Source organism: Pelodiscus sinensis, chromosome 5 (assembly GCF_049634645.1).
Source record: "Pelodiscus sinensis isolate JC-2024 chromosome 5, ASM4963464v1, whole genome shotgun sequence".
Lineage (NCBI taxonomy): Eukaryota > Metazoa > Chordata > Testudines > Trionychidae > Pelodiscus > Pelodiscus sinensis.
The window spans coordinates 1,900,276-1,926,707 of record NC_134715.1 but is presented as its reverse complement, the minus strand read 5'-3'; the positions used below and the strand labels follow the sequence as shown (position 1 = coordinate 1,926,707).

The 26,432-nt window shown below is 47.1% G+C and overlaps 1 protein-coding gene across 18 annotated transcripts in view; it reads right to left on the bottom strand.

The window, feature by feature from the left end:
• ADGRL3 (adhesion G protein-coupled receptor L3) overlaps positions 1-26,432 on the bottom strand; it is a 635,479-nt gene that overhangs the window by 389,566 nt on the left and 219,481 nt on the right. For all 18 annotated transcript variants that reach the window (XM_075929235.1, XM_075929232.1, XM_075929231.1 and 15 more), the window contains one exon: positions 23,382-23,633. In XM_075929235.1, the coding sequence (XP_075785350.1) occupies positions 23,382-23,436 (55 nt within the window). In that variant the 5' untranslated portion in view covers positions 23,437-23,633. The remainder of the gene's footprint in view (positions 1-23,381; positions 23,634-26,432) is intronic.

Below are 26,432 nucleotides of genomic sequence, written 5' to 3'. Positions count from 1 at the left end.
TGAGGGATTTTAGAGGAACACCAAAGGCAGACTGTAGTTCAGTATTATGAACAATTCTGCAAACTGTTAAGAAGCTTTGTCAGTTATCAGCTGCTCCCAGGAACATGGTGAAATCTTACAGCCATCCTGCTAATTGGGAGCTGGAATTACAATGGTCATATTAAAAATTTACTTCACTTTTAACACAAGAGAGTGCTACCCTTCACAGGCAAAAGAAGTAACAATGACTGTTCTAAGACTAATTTCCCACCATGACCCTTGGGGTCAATGCCGTCAGAGGAACTATTTCTGAAGAGAGGTATGATGAGGGAATGAACTAGTGAGATCAACAATAATGAGCAACTCACGAAGGTCACAGCTGTTGAGCAGCTAATTGTAATTTGAAAACCTGAGTCCCAGGTTATTAACGATCCTGATGATAAACTCCCTGCACACACAGTGATAATCGCTTTCGCCATATCTTGAAAGCATAGTTAGTGTCACTCACACTACCAGTATCATAACCAAGTTGTTTTTGTAACGGATGCCTGGTTTATCATCTCTGCTAGTGACCTCCACATGAATTCTCTCTGACTCTGAGAATCTACCATGAAAAAGGCCAACAGCGGTGGCAAGAATTTGCAGGGTTTCTTGGCTTGCTAACTTCTCTGAACTAGAGACTCTCCTATCCATGGTGGGGGAAAAACGACAAGGCAGCAATCCACCCGGGGACTGCTGTGTACTGGAAAGACCCCACCTTGGTTTGAAATGGGAGGGACCAAAATTCTAATGCATTACATGAGTTGTGAGTAGGGTAAAAGAGTAGGAAAAAACCCCACTTGCGTTTGCTAATTGTAACGTTCCAAGCACCCACAGATGCTAAGAAACAGGTTTCATGGTTCATTCAAAAGCTCCCTGGGATACAGAATTATTGGAGGAGAGGCCTAGGTCAGGGGCTTTCAAACTTTTTTTTTTCCTCATGACCCAGATAAAGAAAATTGTTGATACTCGCAACCCAACATACTGTGACTGGAATGTGGCTCCGGGGTGGGCTGAGGATGGGAGCTTTGGAGTATAGGAGGTGGCACTGGCTTTGGGGGGAGGCAGGGCTGGGGCAGGAGGGGCTGACCTTGAACAGCACTCAGTCAGCAGTGCAGTGCAGTGGAGGGGGGCTAAGGCAGCTTCCATGCTCTCCTGGCACCGCAGACCGTGCTGCCCCAGAGGCAGCCAGCAGCGGGTTCCCAGCCAATGGGAGTGCGGAGCTAGTGCTCAGGGCAGGGGCAGTGCATGGAACCCTGTGCGCTCTCCCACCACTACTCAGGAGCCGGGCCTGCTGCCGGCCACTTCTGGGGCGCAGCGCAGACTGCAGTGCCAGGCCAGGCAGGGAGCTGCCTTAGCACCCCCACTGCTCACCTGATCCCCCTGCAGCAATGAGACCCAGCGCAAAGTGACATTATCCAAGTCACCTCCCACTCCATGCCTTAGTCTCCCGTCTGTAAAACAGGGCTGAAGAGAATGCTCTCCTTTGTGCTGGGTTTCAAGACATCCCGAGGAAAATCTCTTCCTAAGTGCTAGGCACTCCCATCACCTCGTATTCCCTGGCTCTCGTTCAGCTTCCCAGTAGCTGAAGAGCGGGATGTGCACCGCCGGCGTGTAGCCTTTGAAGATGGGTGTGCTGCAACTCAAAACATCATCACCCTTGTTTCATGACTTGCAGATACAACATCTGTGTTTACAATCACGTTCCTCGCAGCTAATACCAACTGCCCATACGTTTCAACACACTTCTCACTGCTACCCCTCAGCGCACCTAGAAAAATGTTAGACTCTCAAAGGGAGCCCAAATGCCTACTCTGTTAGTGTTGCAGTCATTTCCCTCAATGCTTTTGACATTCATGTGGTACTACAGCGTCCTGCCGGTCTCTACGTGCCAACAGGAAGAGCTCACGTGAAGCAGGGAGTAGTGGGGAGAAGTGATTTATGAATTGTTTCAGGTCCTCACATTTCCCTTCCCAAAGTGACAAGATTTGTTCAAACAGTAACAAAGGACAACGTCTCCTAAGCAACAGCCATGAACTCTCAAGCCTCCAAGCACCAATTTTCCTCCTAGATCAAGGCTGCTAGTTTGCTCTCCGGGTTGTTACCATGGATGTCTGGAAGGTCACAAATGTACATGGCACCTTAACAAGCAAAGAAGAGAACACAGTCTCCGCACCCCGGAGCTCTTACTAGCAGACACTGACCCAAACCGGGAGCCACTGCCCGGTGTAAGAGGCTGCGTGCCCACAGCTAGGGCTGGAGAAGGAACACAAGGAGCTGAGAAGTAAATTATTTTAAGCAGGAGCCTCCAAGTGCAGAAGGCAGCATGCGGAAAGGTGTGATGCCATGAATGGAGGAAAGATGGAGCTATCAGTCAGGGAGATGGCACAGCCCCACAAGTTTGCTGGGCTGTTGTCACTGTGCTGGACCCAGGATATTAGAGACACAAGTTGGGCGAGGTAGTAATTTTATTGAAGTGGCTGTGTTGGACCAGATTTCCCAGACCTATTTAGCACAAAAGCTTGTCTCTCCTACCAAGAGAAGTGGGTCCAGCAAAAGATACTCGCTCCCCCACCTCGTCCCTTTAAGAGCTGGGAAGGTGCAGAACAAGAGAGGAAAGTCAGCAAAGGGGGGAAAATGCAGCAATCGATGGGTCTGCGCTGTAATGGGTGGACAGAAGACTAGACTAGCCCAGGCAAAGCGAGGCATAAAGCACAAACACTGATTTAGACCACAATAAAGTGGACACGAAGGAAATGCCTTGAATGCACATTTGTGGCACTGCCCCAAACTACTTGCCATTTCTGGACAGCACATTTCATCCGCAGCTCCCGCCACAGCAGATCTGTGACAGCTTGGAAGATTAAACACTTGCTGGAGGGTCTCACAGAATCATAGAATCATAAATTAGGGCTGGCAGAGACCTCAGGAGGTCATCTAGTCCACCCTCCTGGCCAAAGCAGCACCAACCCCAACTCCATCATTAACTCCATGCATTTAAAAGGCAATTGTAACCTTTCACTGGAACCATGCAAATTAAAAACTCTACTGCTCTGTCTGTCCGGTTATTAATTCCGCATCCCCTTCCTGAAGCTCCTTTTTCAAATTATTTACTAAATGCATTAACACAAATGACACTAGCAGATGTATTTTTCATTTAAAAAGGAGATCTAAGCACACAGTTAATATTGCTCACGCCATCATTAAATTTTAAAATTCACCTTTAGTGGCTATTATAATAAAAATCTTATTTTATGAACTCAATTGAACTTTTATTATGAGAATGAGATAAAAACAGACCTATTTTTTTTTCTAAACTAGAGACTTCCTCCAGTAAGGAAGCAATACTACTAAACTATCTGCCTGCCAAGTTCAGTAAAAGGGAAAGAAAAAATAAAAATGCATATGGAAATCATTAGCCTTCCCCAGGAAAGGGGGTCAACAAACACGTGGACAAGGGGGATCCAGTAGATATACTGTACTTAGATTTCCAGAAAGATTTGGCAAGGTCCCCCGCCAAAGGTTCTTCATTAAAGTCAGTTGTCATGGGATAAGAAGGAAGGTCCTCTCATGGATCAATAACTAGTTAAAAGACAGGACTCAAAGGGTAGAAATAAATGGTCATTTTTCAGAGTGGAGAGAGGTAACTAGTGGGGTCCCTCCCCCAAGGGTCTGTCCTGTCCAATCTTATTCAACCTATTTATAAACGATCTGGAGAAAGGGGTAAGCAGTGAGGTGGCAAAATTTGCAGATACTAAATTACTCAGGATAGTTAAAACCAAAGCAGACAGAAGAGCTTCAAAAAGATCTCACAAAACTGAGTGACTGGGCAACAAAATGGCAAATGAAATTTAATGTTGGTACATGTAAAATAATGCACATTAGAAAAAATAATCCCAACTATATATACACAATATGATGGCTACAACTACTCAAGAGAGAGCTCTTGGAGTCATTGTGGATAGTTCTCTGAAAACATCCACTCAATGTGCAGCGGCAGTCAAAAAAACAAATAGAACGTTAGGAGTCATTAACAAAGAATAGAGAATAAGACAGAGAATATCTTACTGCCTCTATCTAAATCCATGGGACACCCACATCTAGAATACTGCATACAGATGTGGTCGCCTCATCTAAAAAAAAATATTGGCATTGGAAACGGTTCAGAAAAGGGTAACAAAAATGATGAGGGGTTTGGAATGGGTCCCATATGAAGAGAGATTAAAAAAGACTGGGACTTTTCATCTTAGAAAAGAGACTAAGGAGGGATATGATAGAGGTCTATAAAATCATGACTGGTGCGAAAAAAGTGAATAAGGAAAAGTTACTTACTTGTTCTCATAAGAACTAGGGGTCACCAAACTAAATGAATAGGCAGCAGATTTAAAACAAACATAAGGAAGTTTTTCTTCACTCAGCGCACAGTCAGCCTGTGGAACTCCTTGCCAGAGGAGGCTGTGAAGACCAGGAATTTAACAGGGTTCAAGAAAGAACTAGATAAGTTCATGAAGGTTAGGTCCATCAATGCCTATTATCCAGGATGGGTAGCAATGGTGTATTTAACCTTTGTCAGAGGCTGGGAATGGGTGTCGGGAGAGGGATCGTTTGAAGATTCCCTGTTCCGTTCACTCCTTCTGAGGCATCTGGGATTGGTCACTGTTGGCAGACGGGACACTGGGCTAGATAGGCCTTTCATCTGACCCAGTATGGCCGTTTTTATGTAAAAAAATGGTGATATGTCATTTGTTGCTCCCTTATCTAGGAACTGCACCAGTACAGTGCAAACACACTCCTGGACTAAGGCCTGGTCAGCACCTAAAATTCAGGTCAACCTAGCTACATCTCTTAGGGCTTTGAAAAAACATCATACCCTGTGTGAAGCCTTCAAAGAGACTTCACCTCCATTCTCAACAGTATTGAGGGCTAAGTCATGGGCCAGATGCGCAGCTTGTCTCAGTCCTTATTTACCCCTGTTCAATGTGCACCTCAATACGTGAGCTCACAGAACGTTTCAGTCTAGACCCACGAGCCAATCGCATACCTCATGCAGAAAGCAGAGCTAAGCTACAACTAGCAGTGCAAATCTATGCAGAATCAGTAGGGTTTTCTCTGACCACAGCAAGTCGTTCAGACAAATGGAGACATACACCGTCGATACATTGGAGGTGGGGAGGGGGGTATTATTTGCTTTCAGACGTAAAACAGAGTGCACACAAAATTCATTTCAAGGATGCTGGTTTCAAAACCAGCAAAATTAATCATTCAGTGTATCTTGAGATCTGTTTCTGTAAGTTCTTGAATATTTCTTAAACACCCTGGATTAAAACCCTCTACTTTTCAAGGTGGGACATGGGGGAGGGGGAAGGCAGCTGATGTCACCGTGAAAATGTTTTGCCACTAGTATTTTACTACCTGCCCAATATTCTTATTCAGCCACATCAAATACTAGCCCCTGATATGTAAGAGTGACATCACAAGCTTTAAAAACCAGTGCGTCGGCACACCTCCCTCTCCACAGGTGCACATTTTGAAGTGTGGGGGAGCTGTACCACCTACATGAGGGCAGGCCTGGGCTGCCAGACAGGCATCCTCCAGAAGGGACAGACTCAAATCCTGTGAGCGCCCCTCAGAGGGAGAATCAATCTCATGGTCCTGCCTGGGAAAACTACCGGTGTGGTGTCTGAAGGGACAAGGCTCAGGGGCTCCGAACATTCTTTCTAGCTTCTGTTGTCAGCTTCTGCTTCATGCAGACGTCACTGAGCAACCAAGATGGCTGCCCCTGAGCACAAGGGTGCCCTTTAGGAGGGCTCAGGCAATCAATAGCCCCCATAAAGCTGAACCTCTGGATTTCATACGTGAGGTCTGCTTACAGCACATGCCCTAGCTCCAGAGGCAGCTCTTACTGCAACAGAGCTTGTGTTGCTCCCAGCTTTGCCTTTGGGGCAGGAAGTTTGTTAATGAACAGAGGGAGGCAGGTGATTAAGGTAACAAAAGGTTGGGCAGTCCAGTAATTGAAGGATCCTTAGATCACCATGAAATCACTGCCCTGGACTCCACTTAGAAGACAGTGGGGGGGGGGGGAGATCTGTATTTGGACCACTGCTGTTAAACTTCTCAAACGTTCCTGAAAAGGGGTAAAGAGTGAAGTGGCAAAGTTTACAAATGATGCAAAATTACTCAAAATAGTTAAGTGCCAAGAGCTACCAAGGAATCTCACAAAGCTGGATGACTGGGAAACACAAGGGCAGATGGAATTCAGTGTTGATAACTGCGAAGTGATTCACACAGAAAAACATTGGTTCTAAAAGAGCTCTTCAAAACTACACGCAGTCCTCTCTCTGGAGGAAGCTCAACACCGTTCTCTCCAAGTGAAAAACGCCCTCCTTCAACCTGTCTTTGCTAATATGCACAAAGGGCAATGTGAGACCACCGCCCCACACACACAATCCTGCTCTCTCCCAGGAGAGGGTAAGACAGGGATTGACCAGCATGTGAGGGGACATTGGCCACATCACTGAATGCTCGGTCTGAAAGGACTCCGCTCCCACTCAACGGGTGAGGTACTAGAACCCAGCTGAGCACTCTCTTTCTGGGCACTTCCCAGAGCTGTCTCCATGACTTGATCTCTACCTCAGAGCGCACAGACCGAGCGAATGGGCCCTGGTGGGCAATGAGCTACAAGCAGCACTCTCTTGTGCCTAGAAAGTGCTCCCGAGACATACGACCATACCTAGCATGTGTTCCATGCCCTCTCCGCACAGAACATTTTGTTTACACCAATGGTTCTCAACTATGATTCCACATGCCCTAGGGGCATGCAAATGTTCACCAAGGAGACATCCACTCATCTAGCTTCCACCTGGTTTTACGGCAGGGTACATCCAACATGCTAGTGAAATCCGTACACACTAACAGTCCTGCGACATGACGATTTGTTCGTACGGCTCTACGCTGAAATGCAAATGCAGACTCTGTACTCTAGTGGATGTACTGGATAGGTCAAAATGAGGCGGGAAGCCGCTTTTCGGTAAGAACACCTAGGCCACCTTTGTGTTCTTATGTTGGGTTTGGTGAACACGTCATTTTTAAGCCAGGTGAAACTTGGGTGGCCAACTTTCTAACTGCAGAAAACTGAACACCATTGGCCCACTCCTTCCCCCAATCCTCGCCCCTTCTCTAACGTCCCACCCCATTCACTACACACTCCCCAGCCCTACATCGCTCACTCTCCCCCATCCTTGCTCACTCGTTTTCACCAGCCTGTAACAGGCATGTTGGGGTGTGGAAGAGGGTGGGAGAGGGCTCAGGCTCTGGACCGAGGCGCATGCATGAGGGGCTTGGGCAGCAGAAGGGAAGTCCAGGCTAGGGCCAGAGGACAGAGGGGTTGGAGTGCAAGACAAATCAGATTCCTGAACAGGACACAGTAGTCTGGAGAGACCGGGAGCCACTGGTTTACACCACTCAAGAAACTTCTTCAGCCTCATTATTTATCCCTCAAATACCCTAGTGAAACACAGAGAGCAAGGCAGAGCTTTCATTTGGATTGTAAATGCTAAACTGAGATGGTTTTCACACTTGGAAATGACACAGCCTTGGCTCCCATCTAAGCCACCAAGCCTGGATGATACACAGCCCATGGCAAGAGGAAGAGGCCTTCCCTGGCATCTCACTGGATGATGTATTTTGAACATAAACCACATTGCGTGGCTTGCCCAAATGGCTCAGCAAACAGAATACTAAATCTAACCCAACTTGTGCTCCATTAAGGCGTCGGCCGAACAGACCCTTTTATCTGAGCGATGCGGGACGCCACATCCATGGCAGAGCACTCATACAGCATTTTAAAGGGCATACCGTACTATTCCTCAGCAAGGCAGTGCGCCGCCGTGTGATTGAAGGCTCTGTCTTGCCGCCTCCCGCGAGGTGCCACGAGGCGGAACACAAGCGGAGGATGAGGCAGGAAATCTCCGCAGGCTTTACTCTCTGTGCAGAATCTCCTCTTGAATCATTCTGTCAAGAACCAGCCCTCTGACACTCAAAGCCCTGGGGGCCCGCAGGGTGCTTGGTTATCTGAACACACTGACTCTGAGTTTCCCCCTATTCCATCCTCTAGCAGACTAACTCCAGTGCCCCTGGTCCCCTGTGAGAAAACGGGCTCTGAACCACAGAGAAAGAGTGAGTTATGGGAAAGGAGCAGGATGTAATACATTTTTGCCTCAAGCTTTATGGGACCAGTGGGGAGGAACATGCATCCATTCCTTCTTCTCATGGCGATGTCTCCATGCAGACTTAGCACAAGACCTGTGCAAATCAATCATAGCAGCATACGGCTGGAAGAGACCTCAGGAGTCATCAAGTCCAGCCCCTGCCCAAAGCAGAACCAACCCCAACTCAATCAGTCCAGCCAGGGCTTTGTCAAGCCAGGACTTAAAAACCTCTAGGGATGGAGATTCTGCTACCTCCCCAGGGAACCCAGCCCAGTGCTTCCCCACCCTCCTACGGAAATGGTTTTTCCTAATATCCAACCTAGACCTCCCCCACCACAACTTGAGACCATTGCTCCTCGTTCTGCCATCCGTCACTACTGAGAACAGCCTCTCTCCATTCTCTTTGGAACCCCCCTTCAGGTAGTTGAAGCTGCAACCAAATCCCCCCTCACTCTTCTCTTCTGCTGATTAAGCAAGCCCAAATCCCTCAGCCTCTCCTCACAAGTCATGTGCTCCAGCCCCCGAATCATTTTGGTTGCTCCTCAGATTTTTCAAATGACTGGCAATTCTGAAAAATTAGAAAACCAATTTGTTTCGGGTTGACCAAAAGCCAGAAGTGTTTTTTAAATGCCTGGCAAACTGAAACATTCAAACACATTTCGGGATGAAGGTGTGTAGTTTAGATCTGAGTGTTTCCCATCCTGTATGACTGAAGGAAACCTCTTAAAAAGCCAAACATCTCATTTTTCAAATGTACCATATTTTGTTCACTTTGTGACAAGAGCAGTCTGGCAAAACCAACAGAAATTTGCAAAATGTTTCAGGGTCACTGAATCTGCATTAAAAAAAGTGTTAGGTCCCGAAAGTTCAGCCCGTTGGACTCTTAGCTCCCTGGAGAGCTCGGCATGCAGTCCTCTGGAAAAGGGGCACAAGCAGCACGCTCCCAGGCTGTGCACACTCCCCCTCATGCCTGCCAGCATTTCAGCTCAGTAGGGGGCGCCCTGCAAGATGGGGCCTTCCTGAGGCAGCAAAGCAACGGATGCATCTGACCCTACACTGGGACCAGGGCCTACACTCTTCTGGGGCCTATTGGAATCTGTGGGGCACCCAAAGTGGAGGGGTTCAGAGCGTGGGAGGGGGCTGTGGCTTGAGGCAGGAGATTGGGTGCAGGAAGGCTGAGGGCTCTGTCTAGGAGTACGAGCTCTGGGGATAGGGATGGGGATGAGGCATTTGGGGTACAGAAGGGGGCTCCAGTTTGGGGCCAAGAGGGGTGGAGTCCAGGAGGGGGCTCAGGGCAAGAGGTGAGGGCAGGGTGCAGAGTCTGAGCAGGAATTAGGATGCTGGAGGAAGTTCAGGGGAGGTGGTGGGGGCAGGGGCATGGTCTGGGCTAGGGTGCTGAAGGGGGCTCGGGGAGGAGGTGGGGGGCAGGGTCTGGGCAGGAATGAGGGTGAGGGAGGGGACTCAGGGCAGGACGTAGGGGGCAGGGTTTGAGCTAGGGTGTCGGAGGGGGCTCAGGGCAGGAGTTTGGGGTGTGGCATCTGGGTGGGAGTCAGCATATGGGAGGGGGCTCAGGGATGGAAGAGGGGGTTAAGATACGGGGTGCTCACCTGGGGCAGGAGAGGGGGCAGGAGGCTTTACACACTGCCCTGAACTTGCCTGCAGGCACTGCCCCCACGGCTCCCATGGGCCATGATCCCCGAGCATGGGAGCTGCAGGGGCGGAGCCTGCAGGCAAGGGAAGCGCGTGGATGGAACCGTTCAGCGCTCAGCATCCTGGTGGGGTGGGGAGGGGGCGGGACAGCAGCACGCGGAGTTACATCCCTCCCCCCACCAGGCAGCGCCAGAATGCAGGCGCTTTAGTGGCTGCAGCCCAGGGCCTCAGGCCCAGGGGGCCCTGCGCGCCGATCTGCACTTTCGGAAGCCAGAGATCTTTTTGCGGGGCCCTAGGCTCCAGCCCCTTTCTTAATCCGGCCCTGACTGTGCTGGTATTAACAGCTCAGTGCCTTTGGGAGAAGCTCGGAACTGTAGGGATGTAAAAATGATATAAAACCAGGAACCATGTCACCCATCAAAATTCTATCGGTTTTCCCTGGGGACATAGGGACAGACAGAAGGGGGTGGAGGGCCCCAGCCCCACTGGCTCCTGGTCCCACGAGCCCCCAGCTGCTGGCTTTGTGCATCCCAGCAGAGTTTAACCACTAGCAAGAACCGATCATTATCAGTGTATCGGTTAACCGGTTAAACCCTAACAGCACTACTGAACAGCGCACACACGGATGGGGGGGTACAGAATTTCCAGGCCTCTGGGCACCGGAAGGGGGTGGCTCCATGCTCCTGCAAGGGAAGGCTTCGGCAGAAGGGGCGGGACTGAGGACAGCCAACCCTCCGCGCAGCCCGTACCATGCTGCCCAGGGCTCCAGCGGTGATTTAAAGAGCCTAGGGGTGTAGCCAACGCTGCCATCACAAGAGCAGAGGCAATGGTCGGGAGCCCCGGGCAATTGCGCCCTGTACCACCCCTTAAGTTGGCCTGCACGTGGAAATACCAGCTACAGCAAAACGCAACATAAGCCAGGGTACATTTGAAAACAGCCCCAGCAAAATCATGAATATGCACGACATGGGAGAGGCAGGAGAAATACCACTACAACATTTCTATTCAATTATTTCACCCCACAGGACACATCTGGGAAAATATAAGCCAATCAATTTCCCATTACTGCAGGATAAAGGCCTAAGGGCATGACTTGCTCAACATCAATACTTGTTTGGGTCTTTTTAGCAAGTTTGTGCCATGTTCTCCAATATTCACCACCAGCTGAGGCGTTGGCGCTCGTTACTGGCGTTTGACTACAATGAAATGAGATACAGTGAGACCAGTCTTTAGACTGCATAACCCTGAACATTTAACATTATTTGATGTATTTAAAAAAATCACTTTAGCACAGTCATCTTATGGGATTTGCATGTTTTAATCATCAGTTTTAATTAGGCTAAAAAGGAGAGTATAAATCAAGGCACTTTTCTGAGGCACTCTCAAAAGACACAAATAAAGGTTCAATTTTTTTTATTTGACTAAAGTGTGCATTATGCTAAAGTGTTAATGAGAGCAAACGAGAGTAACTGAAATCAGTCTCCTGTTAATTTTCATAATTTGTAGTTGAATATTTTTTCTAATTAATGATAGACTTCTGCAGACAGCTATGCTGACAAAAATCTGTAACTTTTACTTTGCATTTTGGTCCCTCCATTTATTACTGATGCACTTCAAAGGGGTATGCATCTCCCCTTTCTTGCCCAAGTGAGATGACACCAGATATGTGTTAAACTACTTATTCCACTACATCTTCATGCGTGTTTGTTCTTACTATGTGTTTTAGAAATGTGCATTTGTCTCTTTCTCCATCATCCGAGAGTCCATTTGTGCAAGAATTCCTCCTAATTGGTAAAAGCCAGGACCACCAAATTCGATAGGTAGCTTCCTCTAATCATAAACTTAAAGCAAGGTCAAGGTGTGATTGGTTGGGGTAAAGGTGTGATTGTGCCAGGATAACGGGATGTGCCTGGAATTTGATTGCTTCTTATAAAATGGAAAGGGAGGGAGTCTGGTAGGAGAGAATTACACTGTAGAATGACCACAGCGGGCAGCAAGGGGCCAGAAATGGGGACCAGGACAGCTATAACCCCATTGAGCGAGCAGAGGGCAGGGGTTTCTCTGTCTGTGTGTCTTTGTCTGTCTGTCCCCAAACCAGGGGACAAGCATCCAATTTTCAGCTGTGCCTGCTACAGCTGCAGCAACCATGGAAAGGTACTTCTCAAGACCCAAACTGCTGCAGTGAGAGGGGGCTGGGGCAGTCCTCTCTTCCTGGGGCAGCCTGCACACTGAGCCCTCATCCCCAGCCCCACTCCCAAACAATGATTTCAACAAAGAGAATATATTCGGGTTAAGGACTTGACCAACACCAGGTAAATCTTCTGGTAATTATACAATTTTGCATTCCTAGCCAACCATACATTTAAACAGCATCAACAACAGACTTTCTAGTGTGATACACATTGAATACATTTGAGTACAAAGAAGAATACAAAGAAGAAACTTATCTTGAGACTTGTACCTCTCCATTCTTGTTGGCTTCCAGCTACTCTTTAACTTACAAGTCTGCGGCTGCTAAACAATACACATTTGACCCAACTAAAGCAAAGCAATAATGAATGGAGCGATGCCATGTAATGGAAGAACATACACACCCGAGATCTTGCACACTGAGATCAGAAAAATCAATGTGAGGTCCGGCTACTCTGTTTTAGTTCATGCCACAAAACCACCAAGAGCCTTCTTGGCTGACAAAAGACACTGGATCAGCTTAGCGTGAGACCTGCAAGACAACACGATGAGTTCCATCTCCTCCAATGGGAAGCACACAAAGATTGCAAAAACACAATGGCCAAGCTTTTTTTTTTCCTCATATTGCGCTGTCACAAAACATCCGCTGAGCTTCCGGAGACTAGGGAGGAGACACAATGCTACACTTTCAACGATGAGCTAAACTACCGCACACTCTGCTGTCCTCTCCATTTCATCTACCCACAATACACCAAGTCAGCACTGAGGGGTGCCTTAGGAAAGCCATATGGGAATATTTATTTGCATTTTGCCTGTCTGCACTGTCCAAGCGGTATTGACTCCCATTGCCATTAGCACAGGGGTTAAAAAATGTAAGGAAAAGCTAAGGGATTTCTCACACACAAACCCATTGCTTGAGCCAAGACAGTTTTCATTCCAGAGGCTACCCAAGTGACCTGCCATTTTCTCTGCACAGATGAGAGAAAGCTGTTTCCTGTATGCTGCTGTTCTTTATGCACAATGTGCTATAGGATTCACACTGCTCACACATGCAAAAAAAAGACATCTCACGGAGTTGGAGATAGTTTAAAACTACAGTTGTATACGGATGCTTACTAGCACATGTCAATAAGCTTTTGTTGAAATGCAGGGTTCGTAGTGCTGGTCAAAACATGGGATGGGAGGGTGTCAACCAAAATATGTCATTATTTTCAGCAGAAATTGATATACTGAAAATTTCAGCCAAAAATTAATGTTTGATTTGGAAATGTTCTCTCAGTTTGTGCTGTAGTTCAGGTGCTTATGGTCCAATTTTCTCTATAGATAGACCTAGTAGGACAACATCTCCCAGAATGCACCACAATTTCACCTTTTGGGAAAGGGAGCTGGCTCAGGGAAGATGTGGTTTGGATGGGGAACCCAGCCCACACAAGAGCCTGGGGACATGTGACAATTGAGCTGCAAGTGCCATGAATCACCACAGAAACATTTCCATATAAAAATATTTAAATGCATAGCTGAAATAGTTCCGCTTTGGGGCTTTCATTTTTATAATGAGAAAATCAAGTCCCAAAGAAAGCATGTAATTTGTTACAAAGCTTCTACCCAGCTCTAACTAGCTTTCAAAACATTTTCAGATTATCTGATTGGTTACTATTATTTTAAATTAATATTATCATGTACAAGTAATATTATGCTGGCATAAGCACTATTAATCAGCAACTATATATACATATATGAATGAAATAAGCAAGAAAATAATGGCAGCTCTATGTGAAAACCACACCAAGATATGCAGATTAACGGGGAATGTAAATCTCGCAATTTCTAATTGGAGCTGGATATGTAGGTACAAGTGGGAGTGGAGGAGAAGCCAAAACGCTCAGGCCACTTCTACTGAGAAGCCTCGTTTTCCTAGATGCACACACCCTATAGCGTCTAAACAATTAACAAGACATTTAAGAAAAACAGCTCTGCCATGTTTGGATGAATGCTGCCCCAGCCCATCCCATTGTAGCAGCTGTTTTATACCCCGGAGATTATCCTATTTGAAATTTCTCATCCCAATGGCATCCCAGAGCACTAATGGAAACACAGAACCCTGCTTACATGTTATTCTCAGCTCCATTCTATCAACTGGCCAAGGAAGGATGAGGAAGGGCAACATGTCAGTACCTCCCCAGCGATCACGTATTCGATGCACAAAAACAGGGCAATGGCATTAGAACAAAGATACCTCCTCTGGCCCCGCAATGCTGAGTTTCAGTGCATGCAAGAATGCTTGACCGTGAGATGATGAAGCAGCCCCTGGAGATTTTAAACTCTTAAGGAAAACAGAAAAGATCAGGGAAAGAGGGGGTCATAAAGGACCTCAAAAGGGCATCCAGTCCACTCCTTACACCGGCGATGGGCCACCGAGGCTAGTGGGTGGGCCTCATGAGTGGCTCTCCTTCTCAGGGGGCTGCAAGTTGTCATGAGCAAGACGGTCTCCCTGGATCCCCTAGAAGTTGCAGGATGTGCCGGTTGAACCGTAGCAGTGCTTTGAGTGGGTGCCTGGGGAGCGCACGGCCCTCACAGTCAGTGTTGTGTGCAACCAGCATGCCCCTCACATCACGTGCCCTGGCTTTGTATGTGTGTTGCTTTGGTCAGACTGGTAGGAAAACGATTACATGAAGGGAAACCAGCATAACCTGGCAACTCTGCACATGGCCCACAGTCAACAAGATGTCTCCCAGGCCACACGCAGAATCCCAATGGGCCGTGCGTGCCCTGCACTGCAACAGGCTCAAGAGTGCCCAGACTATCTCCACCACATGGTCAGACAGCCAAGCATGGATTCCAGACAGCAACCCTACCACCCTGGTTAATGCTGCCCATGCTCCATACTGAAGGGCTACAGGTGGGGGTTTTGGGGACATAGCTCTTTGGAAATTGACTTGCAAACACTAATTTTTGATTGCATTACTATCTGCTTGCAGATGAAAAGAATAACCCAGATTAGGGGTATCAGGTAAATCGCTCTTTTCCTTCAGCCTAAGATGCCTTCAGGATTAAAAAAAAGAGCCAGGAATAAAATAGCCATATGACTATCTATAAAATATACCTGAATAAATCTGCAATAATTGTAGCACAAAAAAGGAGGCAAAAAATCTCTTAAAGTTTGCAAAGTGGTAACAATTTTTTTTCTTATTCGCCTACTTATTTGAATAGCTTGTTTTCATCAGGAACCATTTCATATCATTACAACATTATCAGGTGGTCTGATCATTTGCCGCTCTGCCCTTCCTTTTCCCCCCATGCTCCAACTTTTAACAACAGGTCTGATCCATAGGGCATCAGCTTTTCCCACAAGGTTTGCAATCTGTCAGCAAATTCCTTCCTTTGACTCATGGGGCACACAGGATTAATCCCCAGAACGTGGGGTCTTCCCAATAGGCTTTCTATCTCCACCTTGGTTCCAGCTGTCTAGATACACAAAGACCATTCTGAGTACGGGAGACAGGAGCGGGACTTCATTTCAGTTCTCCCCTCAGAACTGTCATGCCACTCCTTCTATCCTGTCTCTCAGCTCCCTATCCATACAATGGGGGACCACAACACTTCTCTGGCCCATATGCGTGTTGTGAGCATATATATGTAAACAGATTGTAAGACACTAAGGCAAGAAGAGCTCCATGAAATGTTTGCTCAATTTGCACCTACTGCACGTTAATGGGGGCATCATGCTTATTCAACCAAACAGGGCAGATTGGTCAAAATATAGGTGAATGCAATGCACCTTAAAAAGTGACCGTCGTTCTATTTGTTATAAGAGGTCTTATTCCATTGGATTGGCACTTTTGATGGGAAATCCTACCCACAGTACCTTTTGGACAGCTGAATTCCTAATTGATTTGGTCTGGTGCCCAAATCCTATTGAATTCCAACACAAGCTGTGTGCTCAGCTCCCCTACGCTCTGTTGAATGATCCAGCCTTAAGACAAGGGAGAGCTGGAGTCTATCAAGGTGACCATTCCTTGCCTGGTATCCGTAGAAAGGATTATAGAGCGAAGATCCCCTGTCAGAATATTCCCTTAGCCAGGAGCATTTATCAGCTCGCTAAGGCAGTATCTGTGCCATGCCGGCTCAGCGTACTCTCTGCTGTGCACCGAAACAAGCAACTAAGTTTATTATTATGGCTGTCCGATGTTATAATATATGGTTTCCAAGCACTTCTGTCAGCAGGGCTTGCGTGCTGTAAGGTGTCTACTGATGATATGAATTCATTCTCTATTTGGCTTCTGACCAACAGGCCAATTTATTTTTTCAATCAAATGAAGTAAAACAACCAAACATTATTAATTCTGCGTCCCAGAATCCCTCAGAATGATAACGAAGAGTAAAGATTGTTAATTAAACATGTCTGTAAGATCCCAGACGGCAATGACAGGATAGATTTCAATTCGTGCCAGTGAAATGGAAGTGTTAAAAATAGAATCTTTCCATTATTCACGTTTTAGATGACTCACCTGTATAAAGGTTTAGATTTTCGCTTGGTTCTTAATATTCAGTGGCCTGGATTTGGAGGGAAGATGGGCTTCAGCTATTAAGAGAGCATTCTCACATGAAACATGCTGCTAATTACACACTGCGATGTGGGCAAATAAGTTGGCAAAACATTATTTCAGAGATAAACAGGGTTTGGCCATAAATCCATCTTGTTATTTTAATGGCCGACTTCTGACTCACAAAGCAAAACTGCGTCTCAGCCAGGGAAACAACAGGACTTCTTACCACATGGCATTGTGAATTTTTTTTAGCGGTTACACAATTAAACACATTTTAACATTCCTAGTCTATACCAGCAAGAAGAATGACACTGCGGCAGCTGACCTTCTACATTCAATTTAGCATGTCTAATAAAGACCTGGTAAATGGAATGCAGAGGGCACTCAGTCGACACCAGTACTCCTCGATCCATGAGGAGTAAGGGAAGTGGCTAAGAGCATTTGCTCCTGTCAACCTCCTGCTGTGAATTCAGTCCAAAAAATGGAATTAAAGTATGTCAACTCCAGCTATGCAGTTAACATAGCTGGATCATGTATCTTAATTTGAACTTCTGGGTAAGCACAGATGTGGCCATAGAGGGGAGGTAAAGAAAAGAACTAACCAAGATACCCTCTTTAATAAAGGAAAATATCTGCAGTTATTGTTCACTGCTTCTATTCTTGTAGCGCCTAGGAACCTAACTGAGGATCAAAGTCTCAGTGTGCCTGCTGAATTCAGACAAGAAGCAAAGCAAAGAGTTATGCACCCTGAAAGCTCACCACCTGTAGGCAGAGTGTATAAAATACCAAACACACAATGGCCTCTTGCTTATTTATTCAAAAAGACCCTGAGACAAGAGGGTTGTAACAGGAAGACTTTGGCAATGTTAGCTACAGGGGCTAACTCCACAACAAGCATAAATGTTGATGCTGTTGAATGGCACATGAATTACCCTACAGTGCTGTGTTTCCACGGCGTTTCGGGCCTCTAGCTCACCTCCTTAGACACACGGTCTCTCCTCGGTGTGTTTGGCTTTTAAAGAACTTCTCTACACGGCTAGGGGCACGCAAAGCTGTGATGTTACCAAGCCACGGCTACCTGCACCAGAAAGGGTTTACTGTCCCACGGAATGAATTCCAAGCAACAAGCCTGCATTCTTCTTGTTACGATGACCCTTTCCTGCAGACAAGAACTCATTTTAGAGCTAAGCTTTTAAAGCATTTCCACAGCATCTTCTCCCAGTGTTTTGTGCCACAAAGTCTGGTTTTATGGCACATGAGAAACTGTGGCAGATTGAACTTACCAGCCGCAGCTGGTGCCAATTGACTCCAGACAGTACAGTCACTAGCATCATTCAAACTTCGCTGAGACAGAGACCGAATGGTTCAGACGAGTGCCCCTGGGCTAAGGTCTACAGATCAACTAAAAATAAATGACCCTCCAGAATGGCGGTTTGGTAGCCTATGTGAAATTAGCGGCTGATCCAGAGCAGTTTTGGCAGACAAGCACCCGCATCACAAAACTCATTTAGTGGCGAGGGTGAATAAATGTGTCTACAAGCATGGAGACCTTCGGACCCAGCCAAATTCCTGCCTTTCTTTCCTGCTGGTCTCCTCCTGGAAATGCATTAGACTTTCCAATACTAAATCTTGGGGCACTTTGTAGCTTATTCAAGAAGAAAATTAAAACAAAGCCATTTTAGAATTATAGTCATATACGATAGGGAGCAAATTAGGGTATAATAATTCCCACGTAGGGACACAATGGCCATTTGGCCTTCATGCGTTGTGCCTAAATGCGTTCGGGGTGAATTACTGCACTGTAATTCACATGCTGCATGGCTCAATTAACACTGTAAACTCACACTTAGCTGATTGCCAAGGCTCAGACAACAGACTTGCTATGAAACAGTTACAAGCTGGTCCAATACCATGGGTAGTGACACACAGATTATTCGCGAAGCATCCTGCTTTCCTTCTGTAACAGTGAGAGCAAGTGGGCTAATCGAAATCAGTGCGGGACAATGCTTTGTGCCAGAACAAAACCCCATGTGTTCTGAATCTATGTAACATGTATACTTGAAAAGCAAACGGAGGTGGCAATCCCTTGATATGTTTATTTGCATGCTCATACCCAGAATGCTTTGCCAACTCACAGCTGCTAGCTAGTTGTCTGAGTGTGAGCACTCTGGGAATCTCATGAAAGATGTTCGTGTGCCTACCCTGCATTGTGGGCTGCAAGCGTAAGAATATTTTGCTGGCTTTTAGCCTCCCTCACCCATTTGCGGGGGGGAACATTCTGAGCAGCACGTTTGCAGAACACTGAAGAAGGAAAGAAAAAAAGCCCAGCAATCCCCCCATTTACTCGGTGTGAAATTCACCCGTGTAGAGGGGGCCCTGCACACTGCCCTTTGCACCACTTAATGGCTTAAGTGAGAATTAAGTGGTGCACAGGACCTTTGCAGGGTTGAATTTCATCCTCTGCCGGCTTACGAACCAGACCGCCATCAGCTGGAGAATTTAATACTCCTGAATTTAGTACTGTGCGGCTAATAAAAACACCGTGGCATACATCTGCCGTCAGCCCTTTTACCAGGAAAAGCTTTTGTTTCCTCACCTCTCCTCCTATAAAAATGGTGGCTACACCGCAGTCATACCTATTGCTTAGCTTAGCAAATATTATAAATATTTCAAGGATGATTAATCTTTTAAAACAATGAAGTTAGGCAGAAGCCTAGTTGTCAACTTGGCTATTTCACAACCAATAAAACACGTCTCTTGCATTTCATTTGGACTGTATAAAGAGTAACATAGAAAAGGGCAATTACCCACCGTTCACAAGCTAACAGAACACTTGTAGAAGTACAAAAGAAACACGCTATGTATTTTAAAAGGTGACAGTGCTTCCACTGTCTTCCAACGCTAAGGCGGCAAACATTCACCTTCCATTAAGCAGCTCTCTGTCACCAAGGGCCAGCTTGCTCGCATCCTATATTCCCCCCAGGAAGATCATACTGATTGCTTCAGCTAAGGCATTGTCACCAGGCAACTTCCAGCGTGGCTGAGGAGTACCTATTTCCAAGGGAGAGGCTCTCACAAAACAACACCATGGAGCCTGGCTGAGCACCTTGGCTCATGAAAGCAGCAAGAAGTGAGAAGTATGGCTTGTGACCGCTAGTCCTTTGCAAGGAAGAGACCACCGCCAGAGCCATACACCAGGAATAGCAGTACAATGGCACAGCATCTGAGGGAAGACGGGAAGAGAATAGTGAGGGGGCGCAATGTGTGACTGGACAGGATTGCAAATGGCTGTTCTGCTTGGCAAACAACAGGTGCAGGGTTTCAGCCCCAGCTCCGGCCAAGTCTCTCAAACAGAAAGCCAAGATTGCTGGTGGCCTCGATACGCAGAGGCCTCTTGAAAATCTCTCTCAGGGCTGCAGGGGGGTGTGTGTGTGTGTGTGTCTGTCTGTCACACACACACACACACACACACGGCATGTTTCCTGGCCTGCCGGTTACTGACATAGAAGACTGAATTTTGGTTTTACACAATATTCTGCCAAGCTTCCCATCAAAACACAACTTCCGTGATAAACTGGTGCTTAAATAAGACGTCAGGACAGCATAGGGGCTTGCTACCCATCCCAGCGCCTGAGTGCTTTCCCCATGACACCGGCATTAGAGCAAGCAGGCTTCGTGGAGTGTGCGTCTGCTCACCTGCGTTTGGACAAAGGAATCTGCAGAGGGAGGGGAGGGGAGAGGAGGCAGGTCACTTGGTGGAGGTAGGAGAGGAGGGGCTGGCACATGCAAGAAGGTTCTTCTCTGTCTCAGGTAAACGCGTTGTTTCCAGCCCAGGCAAAGGGACAGAAGGCAGGTGGCTTGATCAGGTGTACACTGGGGCACATGAGGGCAGCCGACGATCCCCTGGAAGTCCTGTTCAAAGGCCAGACACAAGTCTGGTCTTTGTGCTCCCTGAGCAATGAGGGGCCAACAGTGTTGGTCGGAGGGCCATAGTTTTACACACCCTTCCCCACTCGCCGCCTTTCGACGGCCCAGCTGCTCTTGTGGGCCATACCGCCCCTGAGAGGAACTGTAGCAGCTCCCTGTTGTCCCCGCCCCGAAATGCAGTGCGGAGCCAATGGCTTTGGGCTGCAATGTGGCTCGGTGCACAGGAAGATCGCCATTGCTGCATGTATCAGAGGGGTAGCCGTGTTAGTCTGAATCTGCAAAAGCGACGAGGAGTCCTGTGGCACCTTATAGACTAACTGAAGTGTAGGAGCATAAGCTTTCATGGGCAAAGACCCACTTCATCAGATGCATGTCCATGGTCTTTGCCCACGAAAGCTTACATTGCTGCATGCGGCATGAAGCACCACAGGACACAGCATCTCAACCTTGCACAGTTATCCGAGGTGGGAAACCCGTCACAAAAGCAAATGTCTGGGAGCGCTGGCTATGTGCAGATTTAAAAAAGGAAAAGGAAAAGGTGATCCTTCCACTTTTCTGCTTCCAGCACAGAATCTCAATTGTAATTGGCAAGTTTCAGAGGGAAGATGGGCCAACCAGAGCACCCTAAAAACAAAGACTAAAAAACCCCCTCAAATAAACCCGCACCAGTTACTACACATCCCTGCAATTCTCTGCTGATCACCAGATACTTTCAGAAGTTGTAACAACAGAAACCAAAGCTTGATGCTGTGTTAGAAAACAACTTCCCAGCAAAGCTTCTGCACACAAGGGGATCTCTAAGGAGACAAGAATGTGAAGCTCTTAACCGGGTACATTTTTCACATTTAACTGGCAGCTGAATTCAAGCTGCTACATGCACGCACACAACCCTCCAGAATGGAGAGCAGAAATTCCACCACTGAATCTGCTGCCCCCCCTCCCAACTCTCTTGTGCCAACAGTGCTGGAAAGGGTAGTGGGTATTGAGCTGTGTCCATTTGGAGACCCAAAGGGACCATGAGATCATCTAGTCTGACCTTCTAGGTAACTCTCATGTTCGTGGGTTCATCTTTCCCTCTTTGTTAGGCTAACTGGATGGGCTGAAAGCATTCCTAGCACTTACCAGAAACACCAAGTACTGCTCTGCGGCCAGGCTCTGTTGGGGTGGTTGCTCTCTTGGCCACCAGCAAGGTTTCAACGGGAGTTCTTATAGAACCATAGAAAACTAGAACTGGAAGGGACCTCAAAAGGTCATCAAGTCCAGTCCCCTGCCATCACGGCAGGACCAACCGCCATCTAGATCATCTCCACAGGTCTGAGCACTGGAACCCAAAAGCCAGGTGCTGTAGCCGTGGTGGTAACCAATTGTTGACCACTGGGGACCAGGCACACAGGAGGATGTGTAACACACCCTGGCTAGAGGATTACACAGGGTCAGAGCTAACCTGGGAGGCCTCATTTCTCACTGATGACATCTGTCATGCTTTCCCCTCTGTTTGCACAGGAGTACAGGACTCTCCAAGGAGCAGATCTCTGGGAAACACCAAGCCCTCGGGTTTGCATCTTCGGCATCTGCTCGTTTGTGGGGCAACGTGGCTCCTGGTATTCTGGCATTTTCATTCCACAACACTAGCAAGCGAGCGCTCATGACTAACTCCAGAACTGCCAGGGGGCAGTGCAATTGTTAATTACTTTAACTATTCACATTGTTAAATTATTAAGACTTGCGAGGCAACATTTATCATTCCACTTCCTCTGCGAAGAACCAAACGCTCCCTCCAGAATAGCCTCCCCCTCGTCCCCATTGGTTGACACCATTGCTTTACAAAATACGTTTGTGAAATCAGTGGAGAATGTTGCTTTAAAACTAACAGAGCGCACTCTAGGGCATGAAGCGGTTAAATGCGATGCCAGTACGGTTCATGCAGCATGTATTTTTGTTGGGATCATTCCTTCCACAGTGAAAAGTTTAACTCTAAAGTCTTTGCTTTGGGAAACTACCCAATGCACAGAGTGGATGGGGAATTCTCGCCAAGATTCCCCCAAAAAACAGGAACGTAAACCCTGCACCTTCCTGGATTTCGAAGAGTGCTCCGAACGACCTAACGCTAAGGCTAGAATTTCAAAAGAGCTCAGTTCCTCTTAAGGCACCCAAATGGAGCTGTCAGATTTTGAAAAACACTGCTCCCCACCCCACCAGCAGGTTCCTCTAGCTAGTCAGCCACTTAGCAATCAGGCCAGTTATTTTCGGAGCTTAACTTTGGGTTCCTATTGTTAAAAATATTGCCCTATAAGCGCTGCCCACATGAGGAGAAGGAGCCTACAATTAGTTGCTTAAGATAATACAAAATACGATGGCCACTGTGACGTCCTAATATGTGAAGGTTACACAGTGCAGCATCTCCTGGATATCTGTTCACAGAGGTTGAAAGCCAACCACTCTGCACAGGCCCAGTACGGCGTCTGCCTCACCTCTTCTAGGCCGGAGCACAGGGCTGACGGTTTGCTCTACTGTAGCAGACACAGTGCTCTATACATCTCTAAGGGGATCTCGCAAGCACTCAGCAGGTGAGTTTGTAAACACTTTTTATTTAAGGCCACATAATGCCTTAAAAGCACATAATGCTTTTCTTTACTGAAGGGCTGCTTAGCACTAGTGTACGCTGGGCTTTTCAATGAGATGTAAAGGAGTTTGGTGCCCAACGCTACTGAGTTTCAATGGGCTTTTTCTTCCTTCTTCCCTTAGAAACCCCCTCCCCTTGATCCTAGAGCAAACAGTCTCACACAGAGCGTATAGGCCAAACACCCGAGAGCCCCGCCAGCCCCCTCCACGTCCCTCTTACCATGCACTGCTGGTGCTAAGAGCATTGTGAAGAGCAGCAGCTGTGATGACCACATGACTGTGGAATATAACTTGAAGGTACCGCGGCAATGAGCGTTTCCAAGTAAAACGAAGTAAGCGTCCTCCTGTTGCCTCGTCCAGCGCTCCTCCGGTAGATCTTCAATTCACATCCAAAAGGAATGGGGAAAAAGCCAACCAAAAATAATAGTCATAAAAATATAAAAGTCCTACAACCAATATCCAGAATCGACACCTACAGACAAAAGGGGGGGAAAAAAAACGAGGTCAGTGACAAAAACAGGTGATGACAGAAATAGTGCATGGCAATCAAGACAGCAGGTTTAAATACAAATAGGGACTCCCTTAACACAGTTGTTTTCAGCCTGTGATGCCCAGACCCCTCTGGGCCTGCAGACCACATCTAAAGGGTTTCTAAGAGACTTAGCCTGAAAACTGACTGAACAGAATTCAAATATACACAGGCAACAGATTCCCAAAGGAGTCTGCGCCTCCATTTGAGATATTTTGGGGTCCCACAAATGAAACGTGTTGAGAACCACTCCCCTCGCAGGCCTTTCTTAGCTGTGTGGCGGGAACACACAACGTACCCTTTGCAGAGGGCAGCACACAAGCCTGGGCATGACTTATGGCCCACTTGCTCTTCCAAGCAGGGCTTCAGAGGAGGTAGGGGGCGGCCAGCACTCACAGGGGCCTTCTGCACTGTGATCGTTAACCACAAGGCCCCACTTCTCCACTCCAACACCTGCCGCACAGGTCAAAACACAAGCACCGATGCATTCTCAAGTGACTGCACATGCGACACCAGTCAGGGCCTGGGCTCGACCGAGCCTTTCAGCACATACCTGCCCCATCCCCCAAGTAGCGCCACAAGGCGCTGGGACTCAGCTGCTCATCTGAGGCACCATGCCCTCTCTGCTCCAGAGCACACAGCAGTTGGAATCAGCGTTGGGTCCCCATTGCCAAACCAGGCCGAGATTTGACCCAGCAGCTATGGGATGGGAAGGAGATATGGAGCCTTCCAAACTCCTGTTGCAGTGAGTTCCAGCAACTCCTTCCACCAATTTTAATCCATACCCCAAATGAGTAGTTGTGGGGATGTCTACACAGCAGGCAGTTATTTTGAAATAATGTCGAAATACTGTGAAGCTGGAGGACTTCTTACCCCAACTCCTGTAACCCTCATTGTGCGAGGAGTAAGGGATGTCGGAGGAAGAATTCTGTATTTAGAAATAAGTGCTGTGTAGACGCTCCCAATTTTGAAATACATTACACAAGTGACATAGCTCAATTTGCGTGGCTTATTTCAAGTTAAACCCTGCTATGTAGATGCACCCTTGGGGACCTACTGAAATAGTCTGGTCTGCGCTGTTCTCTTATACGGGTAGGACCTCCCAGGTTCAGCATCTCTGGGACCCGAGTGATCCCAAATCATGGAGTTTGCTGGACCAGCAGAAGTCAAGGTTCCCCTCCCAGCTGTTGGCCCTGATCCCAGGTTCCATCCCTGATCACTGGGCTCTGCTCCCAGCCCCAGTTCCTCCAGCCCTGCCAGGACTGCTTTCCCCGGCACCAGCCAGCCCGACCTGCACTCCAGAACCTGGCCTGTTGGGGTGATCTGGTCCAGCAGGATGTTGCTGGACTAGAAAGTCCTGGATTTTAGAGGTTCAACCTGCATAGGAAAGTGTAGGAAAACCGCAATCTGTGTTTGCATGGAAAAAGACCCCTTACTCACAAGAAAGAGGTCAACTAACCACCATATTCTGTCCCCGTAAAGAGAGAGAGAACATGGTGAAACAAACCTTGAAGAAAACAACCACTATGGAATGAAACCCACAGGAAAGTTTAAGCTTAAAATGGATGGTACGACTTCAGTGGCGATTTCTGCTTAAAACCAATTTGTAAAAATATGATCCACTGTAAAATCCATCTACATGTTTTGTTAGTCTTTAAAGTGCTACCATACTATTTGTTGTTGTTTAAGTACATCTTGTAAAATATATTGACCACTTTGTTCTCCAGTCCCAAAACTCTGTAGCCTTCACAGCACTGGTTTAATTAAAAATCTCTTCAAAATCTGTAATCAGCCCAGACTAGTCTTCTCTGAGCAATGCTTGCTGTTCTTGCCAATTCTGGTTCTTACACAAAACCCAGTGTGAGCCAAAAACATATGAAAAAGCTTGTTGCATGCCACTGCTATCTGGGTATAGTTCTGAACCTTGGACATAACAATGTTCCCTTTGTGTTGCCCTTCAGTCCTTGCTAAATCAAACCGCGCATTGTTTGGGTTTATGCTCTGCATAACCGAGGATCACTGCTTCCGACAAAAAAATATGTTCTGGTATCACAGTTCAGTCTGAGCAATTACCGATGCCCCTCCCTCAGTTGCCATTTGCTCACTCAGCTGAATGGTAGCATTTGTTTTTCAAAGCTTTCACCCAACCTTGCAGCTGGGATAACTGGAAGCCCAAGGCAGTCAAGTGACTTGTTTAGGATCACATTTCTAGTGATCATCTGTGTTCACATCAAACCTCAGCATCATGCAAGGCTTTGCTCTTCTAACCACTAGTCAGCATGCCCACTTAGAGTGTGCTAAGCCTGGTTTCCAAAATGGAACAAAATGACTGAGTGTGTTAAATTATATAGCCTGAATACAATGAACATCTGTCGAGGAAAAAGGAAACTGTTACTGGTCAAGGCTTTTGGTGGCAAGGAGAGGGTGTTTAGAAGAAATCACTCCATAAAAGCATTATAAGACTCAGAAAGAGGCTCGCAATCTAAAAAATTCCCTCTGCTGGATTCTCTGGAGGTAATATCGGGCCAAAGACAACGAGAGCCACTATGAATGGTCCAGCTTAGAACATTTCATTTCCTGATGGCAAGCAAGGGCCATGCCTCCAATGCAAACAAAGGAAAAGCTACATTTGGCCTACAGGGAACTAGATTTGAACCTTCAAGCTAAGGTATGCCTCATTCATTTACAGGGTGGCTGTGCTGAACACTGACCTTTCTGGCTACAGGGATACTGTCATCAGCA